At 33.6% G+C, this 17,528-nt stretch overlaps 2 protein-coding genes across 2 annotated transcripts; one reads left to right on the top strand and one right to left on the bottom strand.

The window, feature by feature from the left end:
* Positions 1-465: 465 nt before the first annotated feature.
* Positions 466-2,173, bottom strand: LOC122504101. The gene is made up of 3 exons (XM_043614998.1): positions 1,991-2,173; positions 1,804-1,914; positions 466-1,743 (listed from the first exon to the last, which is right to left on the bottom strand). Exons 1-3 carry the CDS (start codon positions 2,171-2,173, stop codon positions 466-468), a joined length of 1,572 nt encoding a protein of 523 aa, XP_043470933.1.
* A 3,040-nt stretch (positions 2,174-5,213) lies between these two features.
* Positions 5,214-6,920, top strand: LOC122504099. The gene is made up of 4 exons (XM_043614997.1): positions 5,214-5,396; positions 5,473-5,583; positions 5,644-6,058; positions 6,109-6,920. The coding sequence occupies exons 1-4, from the start codon at positions 5,214-5,216 to the stop codon at positions 6,918-6,920; spliced, it is 1,521 nt and encodes a 506-aa protein (XP_043470932.1).
* The last annotated feature ends 10,608 nt before the right edge of the window (positions 6,921-17,528 follow it).

Below are 17,528 nucleotides of genomic sequence, written 5' to 3'. Positions count from 1 at the left end.
GTGAAAAATTTGTGCTGGTAAATATTCGAATGTTATAATTATATCGCGTTAGAAAGCCTGCCTTCTTAACTAAAAAATCGCTATAGAACATTTTGAGGTAGGTTGCACTTAAAAATTTCTACGAATGTTTTCCCAAAAGACCACGTTTTTGGCTTATTTGAAAAATGTGGGGTGAGACAGCCAACTGCTTTAATAATAAATAAACATAACTTAAAGTTTAAATTAATAAAGTTTAACAAAGTAGTTGTTCATAATTTACTTTTATTTTGTTAGTAAACTTTAAAAATTTACATTTCAATAATATTATAACAAAACAACATTAATTAAATTTAATTTAAAATTTAAAGAAAATATACATTTTTTATTTTCAAATAAAATAGTTCATAAAATTAAATATGAACTTTAAAACTTATTGAAGTAGTAAAAAAGAAAAAACATTTAGAAAAACTAATAGAATCTATCTACTTATTGTTTTTTGGGACGGCCGCGGCCAACACTTTTCTTTTTAGCACTTTCAATATCCAAACCTGAACTTTTTGCCGCTTGCTTAAGTTGCTTATCAACTTTTGCTTTTTTGGTTTGTTCTGCTAATATTTTTCTTGTTACAGCAGCAGCTTTGGAAGCTGCTTTCTTTGCTTTTTTCTCACTGAGGGCTTGCTGCTCTGCGCGCAATGGTGCCATTTCTTGTGAATCGGTTAAAATCGCAGATTTACGTTTGCGGCCACGTTTTGTCTGTTTGCGCGGTGAAGCCTTTATGTACGGATGAATTTCTTTTAGAGTTTTATCCAAATCAACTGTTTCATTGACATCGTAAACAGCTGACATCCATTCTTGCTCCGTGTCAGAATCCGCAGAAGTGGATGCCCGATTAACAGTGTTTTCGCGATCAGTTATATCCGATGGTAAGAAATCGATGTCCGTGAACACATTTTCGTTCAATGGCCAAATTCCAGACACGGCGAAGCCACTTTTAATGTTGGAAACAGACGCACCCGATTCGATAGGTTTCGCAGCAATCCGTGGGATGTCATAGATCGTGATAGTCTTTCCAGCATTTTGCGGCAATCGCATCCAAGTGTCGCACGCGGCATGAAAGTAGTGCTTAATGGGACCAAACACGGATCTGTCAAGTGGCTGCAGTTTATTCGTAGTGTGTGGTGGAAAAGAAAGGACGACAATTCCATTTTCTTTACAAAAATCTAAATTGGAAATCGACAGATGCGATTTGTGATTGTCCAATAATAGTAAAACTGGTACTTTTTTCGTCGGATGTGCGTACTTGACAAAGTGATTCAAGAATTTAAAAAATTGTTCGCTTTTCATCCAACCGGATGGATTTGCCGCACCATCTGCGTCTAAGCCTGACAAAAAATGTTCTTGAAATTTCGCCCGTGGAAAAACGTAAAAAGGTGGTGCTACCATGCCACGTGCTGAACATGCGAGAGTGAGCGTCACTAGAGTTCCTCTTTCGCCTGATGAAATGCCACCTACACTTCTTGCACCACGTGGAGCTACGACAGGAACAGGTTTTTGTACTGTGGTTAGCGCTGACTCGTCAACATTCCAAATGTTTTGCGGTTGTATTTTAAATCGCTGAATGACGTCTTTCAATTTTTCGAAAAATTCCTTGACATTATGACGATTAAATGCAGTCGCCCTGCCGAGACTAGTTGCCATTGGTTTCCGCAGTGAAAGATCTGGATCACGAAGCATAAATCCATTAAGCCAATCCGTGGTAGCGCACTTTGATTTTTTCCATGATTTCGGAACAGATTTAATCAATTTTTTCTTTGTTAAAGTTACTGAAAACTCGTAAGCAAGTTTACGAACCGCAGGATAAGACAAACCGTGATACATTGCCACTGAGCGCAATAAATATCTTTTCAGCGATGCTTCTTGTTCTGCATTGAAAATCTAGAAATAAAAGCAAAAATATCTAAGTAATAAGAAAAAACACTCGAGAAAACAAAAGAAGGCATCATTAGTTTACATGTTTATATGCATGAGGGTTTTCAGGAGTTTTACTCTTTAATCGACAGCGTAAAGCTCCTCGTGAAACGCCAAATTTCATAGCTGCGCTGTTAATACTATTGCCTTTTTTCACGGCATCGAGTGCCGCCGACATTCCCGTTTCATTTAATTTTTCAGTTTTTCGAACATAAGTGCGCACCATAATACTGAAACACAAAAGAACAAAAAATTTATTGTTGGCTGCCTCGCCCCATGTTTTCGTTGGCCGTCTAACCCCACGAGTACTTTTTTTAAAAAACATTCACAGGACCAGTAATATTAAAAATATAGCGATTCCATTTACAGCATCGTCTTCAGCACTAAATTCTGCATTAAAAAACACTTACCTGAATTTTATTCATACACCTCAATTAACGAAAATCAGACAAATAACTCTTTAAAAAAATACATCCAAAAGTCTGTTTTTGTAAATGATGCTGTCACTTCTAAGCTGGTACAGTAATAACGCCCATCTGTTAGCAACTGAATTGAACTACTATAAGCACTCTACATTATCGACGGCGCGCGATTTCAAAAAGCGACGCAGAAATAAGAAGCAATTGGCTGTCTCACCCTGATTTTGATAAAATTGTATACTTAAGGCTTTTTGGGGTCGCTGATTACGAATCCAATGTTGATTTTTCAAAATTCAAAATGGCGGATCCAATATGGCGGATGCTGTTTTTGAAAATCGATTTAATTTGGCTATAAATCGTTACTCGGGGGTCTTTGGGGTCGCTGATTACGAATCTGTAATTAGTTTTTCAACATTTTTAATGAACGATATAATGTGTTAGGCGCTTTTCTGAAAAATTGATTAGATATACTTGAAACTTGTTACTCGGAGAAGTTTTTGGGTTTTTTAAGTATAATTAATATTTTTAGTATATCAAAATCTTTTACATTATTATTTCACAAATGTAATAAGCTCTTATAATGAAAAACGAATCGTTCTCACTTATAGGTGAAAAAGCTTCAAGCCATCTCGCGGCAAAGGTGAAAAGCTCATACTTTTACCGCGAAATTGTAATCACTATAAGACTACCAATCTGTGCTAAAAATCCTTACACTATGCAGAATTATTTTTAAAAATTTAAATTATACGATGATGTTAAAAAATTGTTTAAAGCAATAATATTTTTTAAATTTGCTAAAAAATTTATTAGGGGAGAGTGTTCCTAAGTTGGCCGTGGGCCTAAGTTGGCCACCCTGCATTTCTCAGCGATGGTATACTGAACGAATCTATAATTTTGTGGTATGAGGGTGAAGTCCCATGACAGCGTTTTGCGTTGCATTTTGTAACTAGGCCATGAGTGCAAATAGAGCAAACATATATCTGTATCTTTCTCACACTCTTGGCCTAGTTACAAAAGGCAACGCAAAACGCTGTCATGGGACTCCAGCTTGATATATTGATAAACCATGATATAATTTATGGACCTAATTATAATCTAAGATTCTTCTACGCATTGTGAGGACAATAATATTGTTTACGACCAAAAAAAATTAATTTTTCTTGTTTTTTCGAGAGCAGCTACAAGAGATAAATAATTAAAATTTCTAAATAAGTGTGTGCGCTAGTTCCTTTATTTAATGTTGTAATAAGAGGTTCTGTTAATTTTTTAATTAAATTTGTTTTATTAGCGTAATAATTTGAAACTTGTAAAAATCGACAGTGGTCCTAAGTTGGCCACCTATTATTATTTTTGTTTGTTTTCATTTATGTTTTATTTCTTTTTTGTGTTTTTTATCACGAGAAAGACCGTAAAAGTGTAACGCAGGAATTAAACAAAGACAAAAAACAAAAAAAATGGTTTAAAAAACATTAGAAAAAACATAGTACAAAAACGCCTGTCTCTGAATCCATCCACCACTGCAAATAAATGAAAAAAATATTGATTTATTTTCTAAACAAAAATAGTTAAATAATGCGTTTTTATTCTCTTAAATGTATAAAATTTGTGTAATTTCTGCGTAATTGGAACGAATATTCATTTCTTCCTTATACTCAAGCAAAAAAAGTGGAGGCCAACTTAGGACCGCTATTTCTGAAATGTCCAAAATGCAGCTTTTCACTAATTATTGTATTAAGACTACAAAAGCTATTCTATAACGTTCTAAATACCACAAAATTATAGCAAAACGATCTCTGAACACTAATATATACTTGCCGAAGTGATTAAATTTTATTTTGTTACTATTTTCGACCAATTTGCTTAGGCGGCCAACTTAGGACCACTCTCCCCTATATATTGATGGATTTACACATACTTTAAAGTGTACAAATTAATCAGAATTTGTAAAAAATTATTACTTTTTTGAATTATTCAGTATCAAAATAAGTATATATGAATAAAATTGTTAAAACAATACTATAAAAGTCTTTAGTAAATTTTGTAACCAAATTGAATCGATTTAAAAAAAGCATCCACCATATTGGATCCGCCATTTTGAATATTAAAAAACCAACATCGGATTTGTAATCAGCGACCCCAAAGACCCCCGAGTAACGATTTATAGCCAAATTGAATCGATTTTCAAAAAAAGCATCCGCAATATTGGATCCGCCATTTTGAATTTTGAAAAATCAACATTGGATTCGTAATCAGCGACCCCAAAAAGCCTTAAGTATACAATTTTATCAAAATCTATCAAAGCGTTTGTCTACATTAACAATTTGTTGTAAACTTAATTTTTTGTTAATATAAATTGTTTGTAACATTCGAATATTTACTTGCACAAATTTTTTACAATTTACAGAGTAGAGTAGAACGGGGCGAGGCAGCCAACGGGGTGAGACAGCCAATTGCTTCTTATTTCTGCGTCGCTTTTTGAAATCGCGCGCCGTCGATAATGTAGAGTGCTTATAGTAGTTCAATTCAGTTGCTAACAGATGGGCGTTATTACTGTACCAGCTTAGAAGTGACAGCATCATTTACAAAAACAGACTTTTGGATGTATTTTTTTAAAGAGTTATTTGTCTGATTTTCGTTAATTGAGGTGTATGAATAAAATTCAGGTAAGTGTTTTTTAATGCAGAATTTAGTGCTGAAGACGATGCTGTAAATGGAATCGCTATATTTTTAATATTACTGGTCCTGTGAATGTTTTTTAAAAAAAGTACTCGTGGGGTTAGACGGCCAACGAAAACATGGGGCGAGGCAGCCAACAATAAATTTTTTGTTCTTTTGTGTTTCAGTATTATGGTGCGCACTTATGTTCGAAAAACTGAAAAATTAAATGAAACGGGAATGTCGGCGGCACTCGATGCCGTGAAAAAAGGCAATAGTATTAACAGCGCAGCTATGAAATTTGGCGTTTCACGAGGAGCTTTACGCTGTCGATTAAAGAGTAAAACTCCTGAAAACCCTCATGCATATAAACATGTAAACTAATGATGCCTTCTTTTGTTTTCTCGAGTGTTTTTTCTTATTACTTAGATATTTTTGCTTTTATTTCTAGATTTTCAATGCAGAACAAGAAGCATCGCTGAAAAGATATTTATTGCGCTCAGTGGCAATGTATCACGGTTTGTCTTATCCTGCGGTTCGTAAACTTGCTTACGAGTTTTCAGTAACTTTAACAAAGAAAAAATTGATTAAATCTGTTCCGAAATCATGGAAAAAATCAAAGTGCGCTACCACGGATTGGCTTAATGGATTTATGCTTCGTGATCCAGATCTTTCACTGCGGAAACCAATGGCAACTAGTCTCGGCAGGGCGACTGCATTTAATCGTCATAATGTCAAGGAATTTTTCGAAAAATTGAAAGACGTCATTCAGCGATTTAAAATACAACCGCAAAACATTTGGAATGTTGACGAGTCAGCGCTAACCACAGTACAAAAACCTGTTCCTGTCGTAGCTCCACGTGGTGCAAGAAGTGTAGGTGGCATTTCATCAGGCGAAAGAGGAACTCTAGTGACGCTCACTCTCGCATGTTCAGCACGTGGCATGGTAGCACCACCTTTTTACGTTTTTCCACGGGCGAAATTTCAAGAACATTTTTTGTCAGGCTTAGACGCAGATGGTGCGGCAAATCCATCCGGTTGGATGAAAAGCGAACAATTTTTTAAATTCTTGAATCACTTTGTCAAGTACGCACATCCGACGAAAAAGTACCAGTTTTACTATTATTGGACAATCACGAATCGCATCTGTCGATTTCCAATTTAGATTTTTGTAAAGAAAATGGAATTGTCGTCCTTTCTTTTCCACCACACACTACGAATAAACTGCAGCCACTTGACAGATCCGTGTTTGGTCCCATTAAGCACTACTTTCATGCCGCGTGCGACACTTGGATGCGATTGCCGCAAAATGCTGGAAAGACTATCACGATCTATGACATCCCACGGATTGCTGCGAAACCTATCGAATCGGGTGCGTCTGTTTCCAACATTAAAAGTGGCTTCGCCGTGTCTGGAATTTGGCCATTGAACGAAAATGTGTTCACGGACATCGATTTCTTACCATCGGATATAACTGATCGCGAAAACACTGTTAATCGGGCATCCACTTCTGCGGATTCTGACACGGAGCAAGAATGGATGTCAGCTGTTTACGATGTCAATGAAACAGTTGATTTGGATAAAACTCTAAAAGAAATTCATCCGTACATAAAGGCTTCACCGCGCAAACAGACAAAACGTGGCCGCAAACGTAAATCTGCGATTTTAACCGATTCACAAGAAATGGCACCATTGCGCGCAGAGCAGCAAGCCCTCAGTGAGAAAAAAGCAAAGAAAGCAGCTTCCAAAGCTGCTGCTGTAACAAGAAAAATATTAGCAGAACAAACCAAAAAAGCAAAAGTTGATAAGCAACTTAAGCAAGCGGCAAAAAGTTCAGGTTTGGATATTGAAAGTGCTAAAAAGAAAAGTGTTGGCCGCGGCCGTCCCAAAAAACAATAAGTAGATAGATTCTATTAGTTTTTCTAAATGTTTTTTCTTTTTTACTACTTCAATAAGTTTTAAAGTTCATATTTAATTTTATGAACTATTTTATTTGAAAATAAAAAATGTATATTTTCTTTAAATTTTAAATTAAATTTAATTAATGTTGTTTTGTTATAATATTATTGAAATGTAAATTTTTAAAGTTTACTAACAAAATAAAAGTAAATTATGAACAACTACTTTGTTAAACTTTATTAATTTAAACTTTAAGTTATGTTTATTTATTATTAAAGCAGTTGGCTGTCTCACCCCACATTTTTCAAATAAGCCAAAAACGTGGTCTTTTGGGAAAACATTCGTAGAAATTTTTAAGTGCAACCTACCTCAAAATGTTCTATAGCGATTTTTTAGTTAAGAAGGCAGGCTTTCTAACGCGATATTTCAATTGAAAAAACCTATTCAAATAACTGCCTAGCAATCTAAAATGTGTCGTGTTGGCTGCCTCGCCCTGTTCTACTCTACTCTAGGTGTGTTTCTAAAAAGTTTTTAGCACTTGCCATTCGATTATAGAGGCTGGAGATAACTTTTTCTTAAAAATAGATGCTTTTGTTAAACTTTGCAATAAAAAAATAAATATAAACAAATTGAAATTTAAAATTCGGCCTCGACAAATCTCTTTCAAATTTAAGAATCTTTCATTTAAAACAAAGTTTAGTAAAATTGGTTAAAAAATTAAGGCTCTAGACTATTATGAACAGTAAATTGCAGTTTGGTTCCACTGTGCGCTGCTATACGTAGTTTGTAGAAACGCCGCTGCCCATTAAAAAATGCAGCGCTTTCCCAAAATTTTGCCCGTGTAGTCTCAAGAAAATTGTGTTGACGCTGTTGAACCAATAGGATTTTTTTCTCAGTCTGAACAATCGATATGTTTCTCTAGATTAGCGAAGGTTTTAACTAAAGTAACTGGAAATTTCGCTAATATAGTGCAATTTGTATCTTTTCCAGATAAAAAATGTTTTTCCTACGTACAAACTTGAAGAAAAGAAGCAAAATACATTTTTTGGACATTAATTTTTTTAGGAATAAGCATAGAACAAAATAGGATATATATATAAATGAAAACGCCCATGGTGAGCGGCTGACCAGCAGGTTACAGTTTCCTTACATTAGCATGAGGTTGCACGCGAGGCCAACGTTCAGGAAGGCGATAAGGTGGAAGAAGTGGTAGTGGTAGTAGACCCCTGTCTTGGCCTGCTTGACTTTCTTCAAACCCCTCGAACCCTATACCTGTACGCGCGTATTGCGTTACTCCTTGCGGGTCACTTTAAGGGCCTCCACTTTCAACCCCTGCCTGCGGTCATCGATCCTATCTCCTTTCAAACCCAACTATACATATACCCTCACCGAAAGAATTCTAATTTAATCCCCTCACTTCTTTCTACTTTTGATTCAATCATTTCAAATCGGATCTTTTTTTAAAAAGAGCCACTTTTCTTCGAATCTGATTATTTTCTACTTTTTATGCTGTTAATATTATTATTATTGAAAGTCGAAAAATTAATTAAAACTATAAAAAAATGAGTGACTAACTCTGCTAGGGATCGAAATATATTAAAGAATATATCAAGAAATATATTATTACCCCAGCTGAAAAATTTCTACAGAATTTCACTAGAGTCTTTCTATAGAATCATTCTATATAAATTCTAGTGAATATTCTACACGGAAAAAAAAGTTCACGAATCTCTCGTGAACTAGTATATCACTTTTGGATGGGACACAAAATTTCAAAATTTTCATTCACTTTTGATTAGAAATGGCGAACGTCAACGAAAAACTGAAACAAAGTTAATGAATTTTTGATAAACTGTTAAGGAAGAGTAGTTCGTCAAAAGTAGAGGTACAAGTTCACGAAAAAATCGTGAACTCGCGAGTGTCAGTAGTATGCGCAGTTCGTAATGCGCATCAAATATGGCTGATCAAGCATTCATCATTCAGTCGGTGTCATCGGTGTTTACATTCGGGAAAATTCTTTGATGAAAGTTATTATTTAGAATCAGTATTTTTTATTACTTAGTGAATATTTTTGTTTGCTAATTTCCTTTGTGAAACAAATAATTCATAAAATGAATTAAAAGTTACGATAAGGGACTTTTTCTACTTTGCACGGTCCTGAGTTTTACAGCAGACAAAGTTAATCGTTTCGTTTGTCGAAGGACAGTGTATCTCGATTTAGCCGTGGCGGTTAGTTGTTAGAAATATTATGTTATAGGGTATAGGTACTAGGTTCGAATCCCGTGAAGCGAATTACGAATTTTAATGGCGATAAAATTGTGTATTCTGTGTAGTTGGGTGCGTAATAGGCGTCAAGTTATCAAATAAAGTGAAATACTATAAAAAAGTAATGTCTGGAAATTATTTTTTCTTGTTTTTAGCATTTTTTAAAAGTTCACGAATTTTTCGTTAACTTTGACGAAAAGTTCGGAAACCGTACTATGTTTCTAGTGAAGGAGTTGATGAAATTTTGACGAACTGTGTTTGTTGATTTTCAAGAATTTTGTGTCCCATCCAAAAGTGATATACTAGTTCACGAGAGATTCGTGAACTTTTTTTTCCGTGTATAGAATTTCTACATGAACTCTATTAAATTTTAGTGACTTTTAATTAGAAAAGAATATAAATTTCGTGAAATAATTTTTATTAACATTATAGGTTGGGTAAGGGACCCCAAGGTGGCCACCCATCTTTTGAACGACTTTAATTCCTAAACGGTATTATATAACATAATTAATAATATATTCCCTGAAACTGTATCTCCTTAGCTAACTTTTTAGGAAGAAAATTGTCTTATTTTACAAAGGAAAATAAAACTTGGACTACTTTGAAAAAACAACTGAAATTTTGCTTTAAAAAAAGTGGCCAAGGTGGCCACCATTCAAAAATTCACTAAAAAATTAAAAAAATAGTTGCAAAAATCAATTTAAGTTAATTTTATTTGAAATGTATTGTTTTTGACTTATAATCACAGAATTAATAGCTGCAAACTCTGTTTTTTGCTTATAAGAATTTATTCTGAAATATTGTTAATTATTTATCCTATTTCATACATTAAAAAGAAAATTATTTTATTATTCATCATAAAATTTTCCAAATCGATAAAATTTACATTTTCCATAATATATTTTGACAAATATTGCATCCTAAAAAACTGCAAAAGTGATTTTACACAAGAACGCATGGTGGCCACCTTAAAGCCAGGACGACATTTTTTAAAAGTTATCAAAAAATTGTATAACACACAATTTTATCGATATTCATTTATAATATTATTGTATTATATGCAAACAAAATTACAAAAGTTTAGAATTTTTAAACTATTAACTGTAATCACAGTACTAATTTAAAAACAATGCTTTCAAAATTTTTTTTACCGAAATTTAACAATGTCTCTGTTAGAAGCAAACGCGCTTAGTTATACACGTCTAAACATAACCAAAAACTTCGGCTTCATAAACAATTAGCAATGTGCCGTTCAAACTTTCCTCTTGAAACTTTCGTTTTGAAAGTATCAAATAATGAAATTTATGATCGATGAAATTTTTCATGAAATTTATAAAGTTTGTAAGGCTGGGATTTTAGTGAATTTAAGGCTAGTCATGTTTTGAAGTTGGAAGTAATTGTGTGTATTTTAAATTCTTAACGACATACATAAAGCAGTTCTGTTTAGCAAGTCAGAAATAAAAAGTATTTTTGAAGATGATGAAAACAAAAACGATTGTCTGGAAATATTTCCAATTAGCTTATCGCGAAAAATACAATAAACTTAAAGAATATGTGTTATCAATTAAGAAAAGTAAAAATAAAAAAAATCCTTTAGACAATAAAATAAATAGTGTATCTGTAAATAAAGTTATTGCTGTTGAGGTTTCTGATAAAAATCCAATAGAAGACTTGTCAAACAGTTTGGGAGATGCAAGTCTCAATGATTCTCAAAAGATAGGTTTTACCCAAAATTCTATGCAGTCTTTTATTGATATTATAAGGAAAGAAGAGCAGGTATTCTGTGAAAAATATTATTTATAAAATTATATATTATTATAAGCTACATAACATTTACAAAATTTTAATATATTAATGATATTTTGATAGTCAGAATTTATCAAAACTGCCTGGTAAGAAGAGATTGGATGAAAGAAATTATAGTGTTTACAAAATAATGTCACTCAATTCTAAACCATTTCAATGCCAAACTAATGTCATTTTTCTTGTGTAATTATTTTAATCCATCTTAATCAACCTCTTCTTACAAGGTGATTTCTATAAGGTTTTATAGAAATATTTTAATTTTAAATGTTTTATCATCAGAGCATAAAAATTGTGAAAATTCACGTGACTAATAATTTATAATTATTTTATATTAAAAAATATTTTTTAATAAATCCAATATATTATAATTTAGTTTCGATTTAAATTTAAGATCAAGTCTTTAATTTTTCAAATATTTATTTAAAAAAGAAGTAATTTAATATTAAACTTCTAATTTAATTATAAAGGAATAATTCTTATTTTTATTTTTAATACTTATTAGTTCAAATAGTTTAAAATCTAGAATATAATATTGAAGATATCAAATTGAATTATTTATTTTTCTTGAAATAAAAAAAATTATTTGATTAACAGGAGGAAATTTCAAAAGCAATCACAAGGGCAATTTTTGTTACAAACAAAACATTAGGCTTCTTAGAACACCCTTTGTGGAAAGATGTCTTCAGAAAAATTCGTCCTGCCTTACTAGTCTAGGAGCCAACGACAGATTTTGGTTGGTCATTTCCTCTCGGCTGATAATTCGTGAAATTTTTAAGGAAGGAGTGGCATTAAGCCTCGTGAATGTCAGCTGCCGTTCCGTCGGTGGGTTGGGCAGCATCAGACGTACAAACATGTAAAAAATATATATTTTCAATCATTTCCACCCAATTGAAACTTTGTTAAATTATAGTTGGCACAATACCTGAACATAAAATAAACGTCAGCTGAATGTAAAGTGGAGGATTACACGTCAGCTGGTTATTTAAACATGTAAAAAAATTATGTTCTCAGTGATCACCACTTAAATGCTGATGTTAGTAAACAACCTATCCATCCACATGTCAGAATCTGAATTCTTCTGAATTCTAAACATTCATTGATATAGCTAACGATTATTCCAACCACATATAACCAACTAACGTTTATATTTATTAAAATTCTGATGTAAACTATCATTTAAATGATTTCACAGGTTCAAAAAAAATCGATGAAAGGTTCCTTCGACCAAACCTGGTGTATTAAATGTTTTTGGGGTCGCTGAAAACAAATCTGAAATCCATTTTGCTCCATCTCGTAAACATATTTGCTAACCTCAAAATACATATCAGATTTTACGTGGCAGACAAAATTCTATAAATATTCGCGGACTTACCTCAATCTTGGTGTCGTGGGTGTTTTTTAGGTCACTGATTACGAACTTAGAGGCAGATTTTCAAAATACAAAATGGCGGATCCAATATTGCGGCCGGATTCTGTAAAAAATTCTTGAATTTTTACAATACTTAGTATCTAGGTGTGTTTAAGGTCACTGACCACAAACTTTTTTGTGAACCTGTATCCAGGGCACCTCCATGTGGTGACGGAGGACAACGGAGTTATTCCTTGTTCCGGCGGAGTCCAAAAACTCTCAGATAACAAGTTTTGTGACGTTCAAGAAATTTTTATAAATTTTATCGCCATATTGCATCTGCCATTATGTATTTTAAAAATTTGCCTTCAAATTCGTAATTAGTGACCCCAAAAACCCCACGACACCAAGATTGAGGTAAGTCTGCGAATATTTATAGAATTTTGTCTGTCACGTAAAATCTGATATGTATTTTGAGGTTAGGAAGAATGCTTACAAGATGAAGCAAAATTTACTTCAGATTCGTTTTCAGCGACCCCAAAATATTTAATATACCAGGTTTGGTCGAAGGAACCTTTCATCGATTTTCTTTTTTGGACCTGTGAAATCATTCAAATGATAGTTTACATCATAATTTTAATAAATATAAACGTTAGATGGTTATATGTAGTTGGAATAATCGTCAGCTATATCAATAAATGTTTAGAAATCATATTCTGACATAAGGATGGATAGGTTGTTTACTAACATCAGCAACATTCAGCTGACGTTTATTTTATATTCAGGTGTTGTGCCAACAATAATTTAACAAAGTTTCAATCGGGTGGAAATGATTGAAAATATATTTTTTTACATGTTTGTACGTCTGATGCTGCCCAACCCACCGACGGTAGGGCAGCTGACGTTCACGAGGCTTCATGTCACACCTTCCTTAAAAATTTCACGAATTATCAGCCGAGAGGAAATGACTAACCAAAATCTGTCGCTGGCTCCTAGTCTATACAATCGCCAAGTCGAAAAAGTTTGTCTAATAAATTATTAAACGATGAGTTTGATGAAACTAATGACATCGTAAAAGCTCTAATAACACAGGCCAACAAATTTTTATTCAATTTACTTTCCAAGAATCAGATAATAATTTTCCGAAGTTTTTCGACGTGCTGAATGCGAATCTGGCCTCAAAATAGACCCTGTACGTCAGGTTTTCGAGATATCTAAAAGTGCAAAAAACCTGTTGTTAGTTATATTTGATGTCATGTAATATGAAAAGATAATTTTTCCCCCAAAAGGTCAATATCAGAAAATTCAATGAACGGTTACTCAGAGAGAAATGAAGATTTTTTAAATTTTCATAATGGATATTAAAGGGGAAGAGTAGCGCTTTTAGATGCAATATTGACCTTTTAGAGAAAAAAATGATCTCTTGATATTACATGACATGAAATATAACTAAAAACGGGTTTTTGCACTTTTAGGTTAAAATATCTCGAAAACCTGATGTGCAGGGTCTATTTTGATGCCAGATTCGGATTCAGTACGTCGAAAACCTTCGTAAAAGTATTATCTGATTCTTGGAAAGTAAATCTTGTCGGCTGTGTAACAGGTGCAAAAAATCTGGCTTTGCAGTTAGATGGATGGAGTAATTTGAGGTAATTTTTTTTAAACACCAAGTTGATTATTTTCAACGTAGGGACGTTTATATTTAATAAATATTTCAATCGATTTAATTTTTTAGAAACGAGAGCGTTGTCAATATTTTAATAAATACGCCGAAGCCAATATTTGTCAAATCCATAGGAATTAAAGAAAACAGCCACACCGGGAATATATGGCTGAACTGATCTTCGAAGTTCAACAGCGCTATCCACACATGCAATTTATTGGTTGCTCTTCCCATTGCCTTAATTTGTTGACAAAGGACATTATAATTTGTCCAAGTGTAAAAAACCATGTGGAAGAAGTAAGTTATGTGATTAAAATAATTAAAAATTCTCATATTCTGAAGGCCTCTTTAAAAAAATTTAGGTCTTCAATAGGCCTACAAATGCCATCAACAAGTAGATGGGGAACTCATTTAAAAATGATGGACAGTTTATTAGCAAATAAAACTGGCCTTAGAACGTTGTCAGTTAAAGAAACAATAAATATTCCTGCTTATCTCCAAGAGCTATTTACTATCCTTTATATTTTGGATAAAAATGAGGACTGTGCTTCGCCCAATCGTCAAGTGGACAATTGAATTAGAGGCAGAAGAAACACAAATACATAAAGTCTTCAAGGCTTTTCATGACATTCAGAATGTTCTAGAAAAAGTTTTGCCTTCAACTTTTATTTTGAGAGGAGATCCAGATTATATTCTGGAATCAAACAAATATAGAAAAGATTTTTCTTTATTAAAAATCCACTATGCAGCACATTTACTTCATCCCAAAAATATTCTTGATGAAATTTCTGGGGAAGAAAAATTTGTTTTAACCGACGATCAAAATTCTGAAGCAATTCAGTTTTTGTTGGAGACAGCTCATGGAATGTTTGGAATAAACGAACAAAATGTTGTCACTGACGTAGTAGAGTATTCGTCAAAAATTGATTAGTGGGCCTCTATTAAATATCCAAGGCCAGTAGCAAGTGACTACAGACATTCCCATTATGATTTGACTGATGCTGAACGTGTTCCAAGTGCTTCTTTCAAATCGCAGCAACAAAGGTGAAATTCTAATGGCAGCAATAAAAACAGTTGTAGCAACTATCATGTAAATTAATTCCTCAGAGACTTCAACACTTCGAGTTTTACTTCTTACATTTGAAATTACTGCCTTTGCTGTATTACACAAGATACGCATTGGTCTACTATTTATAGTATTATTCACTTCTTTAGATGTCACACTATTAATCATCATTTCTGCTTTTACTTTTTCTAGAAATGCTGATTTTGCAGTGTCGTCTATGGTTAGAAATTTAGTTCTACAACGGATTGATTTCATAATACAGGAGTTGAATTTAATGAGTTCAATTAATACTTTTTCGGGAATTTTACCATTGGAAGTATGCATCGCTAATTTTATATGTTGTCCGTGGAGGTCCAATAGTTTGTTCGTCAACCATTTTATTTGTGGCATATCAGCGTGCCACAATGATTTTAGTATGGGCTCGTATAAGAATAAGCTTTTCTTTTATTTCATCTTTTAAGATGCGGAGCCTCTATTTATGAAGTTCGGGACAAGTAGGGGAGACTAGGTGCAGTTGTTACAATTTTGATAAAATCAGTTACAGTGTGTAAAAAAGAAAGATATAAAACTCGTAATTTGTGGGAAAATTGTGACTTGGAAGTAAAGTTCGATTAAAAATGTATCACCAAGTTTTCTTTCATTACGAAAGAACAAAGTCAATTTATTATATCCGACTCTGACGATTCTATATTTACCGGGAAATGTTTCCACCACTCTTTCAAGTGACCACTCCAATCGTTTACTACAATCATTGCCGATTTAAACAAAATCCCCTATTTTAATTTTCCTAATATCGACGGAACGCCTTGACATAGTATATTTTAACGCTCTTAAGTACTCGTTACGAAAACGTTTTCTTAGTTCGTCCTTGAGAACTTGTCTATACTCATATCTCCCTTTAAATTTTTTCCTATCAAGATAATCACAATCAGGTACCCCGGATTCATGAATCTTCTTAAAAAACATATTAAAAGTGATTGGTAATAGATCTCGTGGATCTTCAGTTAAATAAGTTAAAAGGCGAGCATATACTCACAATCACATAAAATTGTTAACATCTCATCATATTCCAGACACGCCCTACCGAGCATTTTTCTCAACATACCTTTTTAAATTCGAACTATTCTCTCCCACCAACCTCCCCACCAGGGAGAACTTGGTAGATTGAATTTCCATTCTATTTTTTGAATGATGCAACTACTACTAATACTTTTCCAATCAAGACCTTTTAACAAATTAGAAAAAACCCCGAAATTGGTCCCATTTTCACTCCACATAATACTAGGCCGGCCCCGTCTGACGACAAATCGTCGAAAAGCTTCCATGAATTCTTCTGTTGAAAGTGTATTTACTAATTCAAAATGTACTGCGCGATAAACAGCGCATGTAAATATACAAATCTAGGCCATCTGCTCGTTTCGAAGAAAAATCGGACCAGCAAAATCTACCCCTGTCACCTCAAATACCTGAGCATCTCTTACCCGTTCCCGAGGTAGTGGGGCAGATTCTACTGACATACATACACTTAGCATCCTGGCGCGTACATTTCACACATTTTTTGACAATGCTTCGTGCTACTTTTCGCCCGTGTATTATCCAATCCTCCTCACGTACGGCACTAATTGTAAGTAACAAATTAACATTAACATGACCTTGTTTTTCATGCTTTTCCACTATTAATAATCGGACCAAAATATTTTTACCCAGCAAAACCACGGGACAACAAAAATCATACTTCCGTATATGAAAAAAAAAATTCCCCAACTTCATGTCTTTTTCACCATTGAGAACCGTAACCTTCCCTTTACACGAATCAATCCGTCTTCATCAACAAAAACTTGCATCTCTCGTAATTTTTTGTCACTTATTTATTTTTATCACTAAAACAATCTTTTCCTCTTGAATCCTCTCGTCAAATGTTAAAATACCCTTTCGTCTTTCATTATTCTTTTTCTTACAGTTAAAAATAAAACGATAAATTCGCCCTCTAAAGAAAATAATTTTCCTATGGACTTTTTTAATTCGTCTCTTAAGAGGAATTATCCTTGGAGTCTTTTTGTTTCAAATCGCGTAGAAGAGATCAGGGGTCTCACCAACATAGACACGTGGAGGCACATTCCAGAAGAATAAAATCCTGCAGATTTGCCTTCACGTAGGTGTTGCATAGACACACTTATTAAAGAAAAATGGTGGGAAGGTCCAAAATGACTTTGTAAACCAATGGATGAATGGTGTTTGCTTAAAATCTTTTCCATTCGAATGAAGTCTCATAGCAGAAGGTATATCCTTTGACGATTCTGCACGTGTCTTAGTTTCTGTAGTTCTTCTATCTTCGTTTTGCCAATTAAATCTATTTACCGCTAGTGCTATTCTATCTTCGTTTTCCACCTCAGATTGTAGAACCCTTATCAACTGTGTGAGTCGATCTGGGGTGCGTTCATGTAACTTTCACTTTCATCT

The sequence above is a fragment of the Leptopilina heterotoma genome, unplaced genomic scaffold, assembly GCF_015476425.1.
Source record: "Leptopilina heterotoma isolate Lh14 unplaced genomic scaffold, ASM1547642v1 Lhet_278, whole genome shotgun sequence".
Classification (NCBI taxonomy): domain Eukaryota; kingdom Metazoa; phylum Arthropoda; class Insecta; order Hymenoptera; family Figitidae; genus Leptopilina; species Leptopilina heterotoma.
This window is presented reverse-complemented; position numbering and strand designations above follow the sequence as displayed.